The sequence below is a fragment of the Orcinus orca genome, chromosome 9 (genome assembly GCF_937001465.1).
Source record: "Orcinus orca chromosome 9, mOrcOrc1.1, whole genome shotgun sequence".
Classification (NCBI taxonomy): domain Eukaryota; kingdom Metazoa; phylum Chordata; class Mammalia; order Artiodactyla; family Delphinidae; genus Orcinus; species Orcinus orca.
In genome coordinates, this window is record NC_064567.1 from 28,296,067 (window position 1) to 28,306,275 (window position 10,209).

The 10,209-nt window shown below is 39.8% G+C and overlaps 1 protein-coding gene across 4 annotated transcripts in view; it reads left to right on the plus strand.

Moving 5' to 3' along the window:
- The window catches only part of AASS (aminoadipate-semialdehyde synthase), a 74,141-nt gene extending 63,932 nt beyond the window's left edge, over positions 1-10,209 (plus strand). For all 4 annotated transcript variants that reach the window (XM_004265509.4, XM_049715196.1, XM_033420394.2 and 1 more), the window contains 5 exons: positions 406-501; positions 2,650-2,765; positions 3,430-3,518; positions 4,030-4,206; positions 5,886-10,209. In XM_004265509.4, the coding sequence (XP_004265557.1) occupies positions 406-501; positions 2,650-2,765; positions 3,430-3,518; positions 4,030-4,206; positions 5,886-6,004 (597 nt within the window). In that variant the 3' untranslated portion in view covers positions 6,005-10,209. The remainder of the gene's footprint in view (positions 1-405; positions 502-2,649; positions 2,766-3,429; positions 3,519-4,029; positions 4,207-5,885) is intronic.

Sequence of the window (10,209 nt, forward strand, 5' to 3'; positions counted from 1 at the left end):
AGTAGGATGGATTATCTTCGTTGGGAGATATTCTTACAAGCTCCTTCTTCCATTATAAGAGAGAGAACAACTATTCTGTTAAATACAGTTTTGCTGACCTGAGCATGTAACACAAGATGAAACTTTCCCTTATGCTGTCAGAAAACACCACTCGCATGTTACCCAGAAACAAAAGTAAAGACCCACGTTTTGCAAGGGCTCTTGTGTAAACCAGTGGAATTGTTGTGACGCTGCTGATTTTGGTTTGAACCCGAGGGTGACTGCATCAATACTAGCAGCACAAATGGCTATTCTCAGCCTGTTTTCTAAATGAACTACAAAAATAGGTCCTTATTTTCAAGAAATTAAAAAATGTTTTTCTTTGAAGACAAATTTTTATATATTGCTTAATAACTCTTGTTACAGGGATATGCCAAAGCCTTGAATGGATTTGTAAAATTGGGTCTTATAAACAGAGATGCATTTCCTGCCCTTCGACCTGATGCCAATCCGCTCACCTGGGTGAGTGACTCCGGAATTATACATTGTCTGCTGCTCTTCAGAAATGCCTTCTGAGGGCTTCCCTGGTGGCGCAGTGGTTGAGAGTCCGCCTGCCGATGCAGGGTACACCGGTTCGTGCCCCGGTCCGGGAAGATCCCACAGGCCACGGAGCGGCTGGGCCCGTGAGCCATGGCCGCTGAGCCTGCGCGTCCGGAGCCTGTGCTCCGCAACGGGAGAGGCCACAACAGTGAGAGGCCCGCGTACCACAAAAAAAAAAAAAAAAAAAAAAATGCCTTCTGAAATGGTCAGGTTTGAACGTGGGTTTGGACCAGCAAAGAACCCATTCTGTGACTTATGTGCAGGAAGTTAAGTCCTAGCCCCAAAGCCCCCCTTTCCACACTTCATTGTTTGGGGAGGATGGAGAGCACACGGAGGCTGACTCTCGGGGCCCGTTTCCTGCTGCAACTTCTACCACTTGATTGCTCCCTCAGCCCTGAGCAGAGATGCGCTTGCTCTCTGCACTGTGCTCTGGGCTCTGCCGCTTGTCTGAGTGGTGACCCCATGACAGGAGTTAAGCTTGGGCCTCCTGAAACTGAGAAAGCAGGAGAGCTCCGGCTGGTATCGCAGAACTAGATTCCCAACGCCCGAATCCCATTCGTTCCTTTATTTGACCATTTGTAACCATGCGTAATCTGAGTTTTTAATTACTGAGTTTATGCCCGTATCTGTGTTGTATTAAAATCTAGAGCTTCCACTAACTGCCAGGAATTAACTTGTTACCAGCTGGTCATTCAACTTAAATTAATGTGCCCATATTCCAATAGAAATGCTAGAAATTTATCACAAAGAGAAAAGAATCAATACTGCTAATCCCATTAAGTGTCCCAAAGAAACTTGGATCTTGGGTATTCTGGTTAGCCAGTTGCTTTTTTAAAAAATAATTAATTAATTTATTTATTATTTTTGGCTGTGTTGGGTCTTCGTTTCTGTGCGAGAGCTTTCTCCAGTTGCGGCGAGCGGGGGCCACTCTTCATTGCGGTGCGCGGGCCTCTCACTGTCGCGGCCTCTCTTGTTGCGGAGCACAAGCTCCAGACGCGCAGGCTCACTAGTTGTGGCTTACGGGCCTAGTTGCTCCGCGGCACGTGGGATCCTCCCAGACCAGGGCTCGAACCCATGTCCCCTGCATTGGCAGGCAGATTCTCAACCACTGAGCCACCAGGGAAGCCCACCAGTTGCTTTTAAATTCAGTTCTTTTGTGTATCTGAGAGTCTTTTCAATCTAAGTTTCAGATTTCATAAACTTACTTGTTGGACAGGAGTGAATAAATACCCATAGTGAATCTGACATTGAGGCAGTTTGATGGGAAGGCTGGTGCAGGCATTCTTGGGGCTGGTCCCCTTGTCTTGGTAGCTACAGTCTAGAACAGGCGCTGGCAAACGTTTTTTTTTTTTGGTAAAAGACCAGATTGTAAATTTTTTAGGCTTTTATGGGTCATGTGGTCTCTGTCAGGCTACTCAGTTCAGACTGCTCGTAAACAAATGAGCATGGCTATGTTCCAATAAAACTTTTTATTTACAAAACCAGGTGGTGAGCTCAATTTGGCCTGTGAACTAGTTTGTTGATCCTTAATCTAGAGCATAACATTTTCCTTGGGAGCCTGGAAAAAGTCTTGTTTAGAAATTAGAAAAAGCTATGACCACTGTTTAAGTGCTTGTCCTTTGAGATTTTATTATCTGCACAATTTTCCTCATTTCTTGAACCTACAAAAGAACTCTAGTTGCTACTAGCAACCACAGCAATAAGCCCCTTTCACTCTATCCTGGCCAAAATTGACTTCTAGACGGTGAGGGATAATGAGGGATAAGGTGATAGAGAGGACCTGCAAAGGTAGTCAATGTGATGGTAAATATGGTATCACCTTTTTGGTATTAATTTGGTGTCATGACTCTTTTATTGCTGAAATATCATTCTGAAATACCCATTTATTGATGTGTGGGTGTGCAGATGTGTGTATGCACATGTGTGTGCCACAATTTACTATTTCTCATTATTTCTAATTTAAAATTTGAGGTCCTTTTGAGGTCCAATGTCTTAATAGGATACTTTCTCAACTCATTTTTTATTTTATTTGGAGCTTAGAATTTGTATCTTTGTTTTTCTAATAACCAGAAAGAACTCCTCTGTGATCTAGTGGGAATTTCACCCTCCTCCAAGTGTGATGTGCTTAAGGAAGCTGTCTTTAAGAAACTAGAAGGAGACAATACCCAGCTGGAGGCTGTTGAATGGTAGGTACCCACCAGTCAACCTAGAGCAAAATACTGGATCAATGATTACTTAGTGCTTTCTAGTCAAAGAAAAGTCAAGATAGAAGCAAACATTTTACATTGTCTTTGATTAATTTGCTGCTCTAATGTTGGCCTGTTGTACAGAGATTACCACGTACCATGTTCATGTGGGGATGAAAAGTAGGTAAAGCGAGAAATTCAATGGCAATTATAACTTGGGAAATACTTATTTTTGAGCAGCTTCACTACTCAGTTCCTGAGAAAGGTGGGATATTTTTTCTCTCCTGTAGGGCATTCTCCCAGTCTTCCTTGAACTACTTTAAAACACTTATTCATGTGGCTGTGGCCCATTCTGCTGGTATCCTTCATGTCGGAGAACTAACCTGTAAATTAATCTCATGAAAAGCTTTGCAACAGTGTGTACTTACAGTGCATCAGGTCTAGCTCCAGGCAACACTCCTGGGAGAGTCTGGGGATGATTCTAAAGGTTAAAACATTACTCTCATTATTATTATTTTACAATAACTTGAGAGTCCTATAACTTGAACTGTCGTCTTGTGATTCTGCCCTTTCAAGATAAAATCCAGTGAGCGTTCCCTTCTGCTTCCCAACTGAGCATATGTATAGGACTTGAACTAATGCAGCCATCTCTCGTGCTTCTCAGGTTGGGCTTGCTTGGGGATGAACAAGTCCCTCGGGCAGAGTCTCTCGTGGATGCACTCTCCAAGCATTTGGCCATGAAGCTTTCCTATGGTAGGCTGTGGGCTATTGGCTAAACATCCCAGCAGAGGAATCATAAGAACCAGTGAATTAGACTGAAGGGCGGGAGCTACACAGTGGGAATGGGGAAAGAACACATGGACTGTTTTTCCAGAGGGGAGAATAAGAGAACTATTAAGTAAGAGTGAACTTGGGTAATATGACAAAGGAAAAAATCATTAGTTTTACTTTTAATTTTTGACACATTAAGGAAAATGCTGAAGGAGCGTTTTGGGGAGAAGCAGGGACGGCCTCTACAGCAGTACCCTCGTGTCTGTAACCAGGTTATAGTGATACCCACCTAGACAGAGGAACCTGGTTAGAGTTACCATTTTCTTGAATTTTTAATTTGGTCTTTGGGCTAAAAAGCAGTATACATAATTGTTTAAGGATATACATAATGGGAGGGGAAACGAGAGCAGAAGGGCAGGCGCAGGGGGATGAAGTACGATACTGGAGTTGTAGTGATAGTGACATTTTAAACTGTATGTTTATTTATTTTAAGGCCCTGGAGAGAAAGATATGATTGTGATGAGAGACAACTTTGGAATCAGACATCCTTCTGGACATTTAGAAAATAAAACTATTGATCTTGTGGTTTACGGGGATGTCAATGGTTTTTCAGCTATGGCTAAAACTGTGGGGTTACCCACTGCTATGGCAGCCAAGATGTTACTTGATGGTAAGTTCTTTCACTGGGGGACCAAGTTTGTCTCCATATTATCTCCAAGTCATTCAGGGCCTGGATATCAAATAATTAGTCTTGAGTATGACACTAGCTTTCACTAAAAGTGAGCCAGTTCAGAAGATGTAAGGGCTGGCTGACTGGGAGATCACGTTGTGATGAATAAAAAACCTTGGCTTTGGAGTTAGACCTGATTTCTGTCCCAGCTCAGTCGCAAGATGACTGAGTGATGGGGTGCAAGTTACTTAGCATCTCTGAGTCAGAGTTCCTTCATCTTTAAAGTGGGGATTGTCATGACTAGTTCGTAGGGTTGTTGTGACACTAAAGTGAAATCATACATAAAGCTCCTACCACATAGAGGGGTTCCCCAGGGAATGTTAACTGCCATCTTTTCTTTCCTTATTTTTTTGTATTTTTGGGGTAACACTGAAATAGCAGAGGGTATTCATTTCCAGATCTTCAAAAATATAGGCCACATTTTATTAATCCTCATGTCTCAACATACTATCAATACTAAATATATATTTTGAACTAAATGAATTCAAATTTCAACTCTCCACTCTCCCCTTAAGATGATGTTTGCATTCAATAAGCATCAGCTCTGAATATGACACCCCATTTGGCCCCTGTGAAGGTGTGAGGGGAGTAAAAAACATCAAAACATAAATGGGAAATAATGGGGAAAAAACGTACAGTATCATATTAGCTAAACCACCTAGGGCTTCCCTGGTGATGCAGTGGTTGAGAGTCTGCCTGCCGATGCAGGGGACACGGGTTCGTGCCCTGGTCCGGGAAGATCCCACATGCCGCGGAGTGGCTGGGCCCGTGAGCCATGGCCGCTGAGCCTGCGCGTCCGGAGCCTGTGCTCCGCAACGGGAGAGGCCACAGCAGTGAGAGGCCCGCGTACCGCAAAAAAAAAAAGAAAAAAAATTAAACCACCTACTTAGTTATTGAGGAACCAGAGTGAAGAAGTGATGAGGGATGAGGGCATCATAGTCTTTAAGGAAAGTGCCCAGACTTACTCTTTCAGCCACCCTAACAGATGCCAGTGCCCAAATAACCAGACTGGTTTTAATTTCATTCTGTTGGTCTCATGCTTTTTAAAAAATGACATCAGCAAATAAAGCAGACCCGTTAGGTTGACTTTACTTTCTTACTAGACTTTATTCTCTGATTTGGTAGTTAATGCAGTTAAGTGTATAAATTCAGACTCTGTCCCTAACTCCAGCTGTGCTTTCAATTAACTGCTTTTTCTTACAGTGTTGATTAAGTAATAATTTAAAAAAATATTTATGTATTTATTTTGGCTGCGCCGGGTCTTAGTTGCGGCACACAGGATCTTCATTGCGGCATGTGGGCTCTTAGTTGTGGCATGTGGACTTCTTAGTTGCAGCATGCGAACTACTAGTTGCGGCATGCATGTGGGATCTAGCTCCCCGACCAGGGATCGAACCCAGGTCCCCTGAATGGGGAACGCGGAGTCTTACCCACTGGACCACCAGGGAAGTCCCAAAGTAATAATTTAGTAGGGGACATTTAAGCTGCTATTTTGAAAAATCCCTAGGCCTCCAACAACTTGTTGACTCACAGTTTACTGCTGTATGGAGACTCTTGCTGTAGAAGTTAACCTTTCATACCACCTTTAAAATGGTAACTACAAATTTATTTTCTTCTAGGTGAAATTCAAGCTAAAGGCCTGATGGGGCCCTTTTCAAAGGAGATCTATGGACCAATACTGGAGCGAATTAAAGCAGAGGGCATTATGTATACTACACAGAGCACAATCAAACCGTAATTGAGAATTATATTTTGTTTTTATCTTCCCAGCCAACACAGCTCTGAACTTTTAGGCCACAAACATGCTTGCTAATGTGATATTTTAAAACATAAAGCATGATATGTTTTGATTAAGTCAATACAATGGTGTTTTTGAAATATAAATCTCTATTTTAATATGAAAACATTTGGAACAAGAGATGCCAGTAATTACCAGGGAACTTTAATAATTCTATCATGTATTTTTTCATGTGTATGTAAAAGTGACAATGATTATACTACTTGTTAATTTATTATGCAACTTTTTTCTTACAAGAATATATTTTCCGATAATTAGCAGATGAAGTTTTCTCTTTTTAGTAAGAAAAAAATTTCTTCATGCAGCTTTATTTTTCTAACGGATTCAGTTGGATGCTTTTAGATCACCAAAGCTTTGCAATAATACTATTTTATGCCTTTTTGTAAAATGATGATTCATTTAGAAAGTGACATTTCTTATAGCTTTCTTTTAATGTTTGGAGAAGGAAATAGGTAAGACTAAATCAAAATCCACATGGTCACCTCATTAGGCACAGGAAAAGCATTAACAAATCCAACACACTTTTATGATAAAAACACTCAACAAACTAGGAATAGAAGGGAATTCTTCAACCTGATAAAGGGCATCTATGAAAAAACCATAGCTAGTATCATAGTTAATGATGAAAGACTGAAGGATTCCCCCCTAAAATCAGAAACAAGACAAGGATGTATACTCTTGCCATTTCCATTCAACTTGTACTGGAGGGTATAGCTGGGCAATTAGGCAAGAAAATGAAGTAAAGGACATCCAGATTAGAAAGGAAGATGTAAAACTATCTCTAATGTTATACAAAGAAAATTCAAAGGAATACTCTAAGAAAACATTAGAACTAATACATGAGATCAGCAAAGTTGCATGATACAGGATTAATATTCAAAAATTGATTGTATTTGTATACAATATCAATGAATGAAGCAAAAGTAATATTAAGAAAACAATTCTAAGAAAAAGTGTAAAATAGGAATAGATTGAGAGTCCAGAAAGAACTCATATTTACAGTCAATTGACTTTTGAAAAAGGTGCTAGGACAATTCAATTGAGGAAAATAATCTTTTCATCAACTTGTGCTGAAACAACTGGATATCCACATACAAAAGAATAAAGTTGGACTCCCTACCTCACAGCACATATAAAAATTATCTCAAAATGGACCAAATACCTAAATATGAGAGCAAACACTATAAAACTTTTAGATGAAATCCTAGGTGTAAATCTCTATGACCTTGGATTAGGCAGTGCTTTCTTAAATAAATGACACCAAAAGCACAAGCACTGAAAGATAAATTGGGTATCATCATGATTAAAAACTTCTGTGCTTCCAAGAATACCTCAAGAAGGCAAAAGACAACCCATAGAATGAGAAAAAATGTTTGCAAATCATATACCAAGTGAGAGAAGAACTTGTACTTAGAATAGGTAAAGAACTACTGTATTCAAGAAAAAGTCAAAGAGCCCAATTAAAATAAATGGACGAAGGATCGCAATTAACAGTTCTCCAAAGAAGACATACAAAAGGCCAATAAGCACATGAAAAGATGCTTAATGTACATTAGCTATCAGGGAAATACAAATCAAACCTACAATGAGATACCACTTCAAAGTCACCAGGATAGCTACTGTAAAAAAATAATAACAAGTGCTGGTGAAGATGTGGAGAAATTGGAGCCCTCATAAACTGCAGGTGGAAATACAAAATGGTACAACTGCTTGGAAAAACAGTTTGGCAGTTCCTCAAATGGTTAAACATAGAGTTACCATATGATCCAGTAATTCCACTCTTTGGTATTAGAGAAATGAAAATATGTCCACGCAACACCTTGTAAACAGATGTTCGTAGCAGCATTATTCATTACAGCCAGAAATCAAAACAAGTCAACTGCACATCCAATAATAAATGAATAAACAAACTGTGGCATATCCATACAATGGAATATTATTTGGCAATTAAAAAGAGATTAAGTACAGTTACTTGCTACAACATGGATAAATATTAAGTGAAAGAAGCCAAGCATGAAAAGCCACATATTGTATGATTTCATTTGTTTGAAATGTCCAGAATAGTCAAATCTCTATATGGAGAAAGTAGATTAGTGGTTGCCTAGGGCTGGGGGGTTTGGGGGCAAGTGGGAGTGACTGCTAATGAGTTTGGGGGTTTTTGGGGGGAGATGAAAGTGTAGAGTTGATCGTGGTAATGGAGGTGCAACTCTGTGAATGTGCTAAAAATCACTGAATTGTGCACTTTGTGTGAATTGCATGCTGTGTGAATTAGGTACCAAGATGTACAAATAAAACTTTGTTTCTCCTTGGAGGAAAGGAATGTTTCTCTTTAGGGATAAAAATTAAACTTTCTGAGGGACTGTGCTCATATTCTGGCATATGAAACATTCTGCCATCGAAATAAGCAGGTGTTATATGTGGGACATATGGCAGTTGAGAAAGCATCTATGCTTTTGGAAAAGGATCAAAGTTGATTACGACCTGGTCCCACCTGCCAAAAATATCAATAATGGAGATCAATAATCTATTAACAAGTAAAGACATAACTGTTATGAAAGTTTTTTGTTTTTAACCACAACATTGATTTTAACATAATCAATTAGGAAATAACACTTGTGTTGCGTTGATTCCACCCCCAGTCTGGATGAGCACCCAGATGGCATGGGAACTAGGGAACTAGCACCTTGGGTGGGAGCAGGAACCCACTGAGATAATATAATAACTAGTTTGGGCTTTAACTGAGTGATAAAGGGGGTATGATTGAAGGGGGGCTGTCTAACGTTAGTGCTAGAATAGGAAATGTCAGTAAACTTGAGTAAAGATATATAGAGTGAAACACGGCATTGGCTCTCAGTAACAAGTTTTCTACCAGAAATTTCAATAGTAAAGGTGGTGGTGGTAGGATCTGGGTATGGATGGGTAGATTATACTGTACTTAGAAGCATGTGGCCCCTGAGCCACAGTTTGGGAATCCCTGGTCTAACCATTTCGGTAGACTTAATGCTCACATCTTCCAGGTCTTTCTGACTTTTTTGGCTTCCTCCAGATAATACTGATATTTATATTTCCAGCTTTCCTCAACCTAGACTCATGAGACAGAAGTTTCTCTGAGAAGTAGTGTGATTAGTCCTACAACATACTAGCTGTTTCCTTTTCCATAAACTGAAGACAGCAGTAACTCACAGCATGGTTATAAAGGGAACCAGGCAGATGCTGTGTTACGACTTAACCTCAGAAATCACGTAGCATCACTTTCATTGTAGTCACAAGTCCATCCAGATTCAAGGCAAGGGACCATAGATCCACCTCTCACTGGGATGAGTTTCAATGAGTCACATGTGGGCTGAAAGCTATTGTTGAGCTATTTTTGGAAAATACAATCTGCCACAGGAAGGCACCCCAGAAGGAGAGTGGCAGGTAGGTGGATTCTGTGAATATACAGTAAATGACCCCAGTTATCAATGTTTCCTCATTGGCCTTAGTTATTGTCAAACCATTTCATTTTTTTTCTCCAGGTGGTTCTTTGAACATTTTTATGTATCCTGTGAGATTAGAACTAGACATACTGTGTAAACAAAATGTGGAATGTTTTTCATTTACTCTCTAAAAAGCCCAAGAAATGTGCTTTTAACTTCCCGAGTCCTTTAAAACACTTACCTGAAGTAAAAGTGCTGTAAGAGACTTCTCTAATAGTTTCCATTAGGAAACTTAATGCTATAGTTTTCAATACATACCTTCATTAAACAATTTAGCAGCAAGGAAAAAATTACTTGCATTGGTTCATTTCTCATGTGGATAATTCAGAACTAAAGCAACTCCCCTAGGATTGAAGCAAGATAATAGGAATCTGAGAAAGTCATGTCCAAAGCTTCAGAGGAAAGGATTACAAATTAGCATATCCGGGAAGTTTTTCAAAGGTCAGGCTGTGTGTCTTGAGCGGCTTAGAATGTGTCCCAGGTGACAGGCTGATTAGGAGTTTGTTGTGTACGTAACAAGAAGTTTCAATCTCACACACAATTTTTCTTACTCCCACTTCCAAATCTTAATTTTTCTTTTTAAAAATGATTACCTTAAGAAACTTGTTAACTTTAATGCCAAGGATGTCCAGATTTGTTTTATATATATAAATTTATTTATTTTTAAAA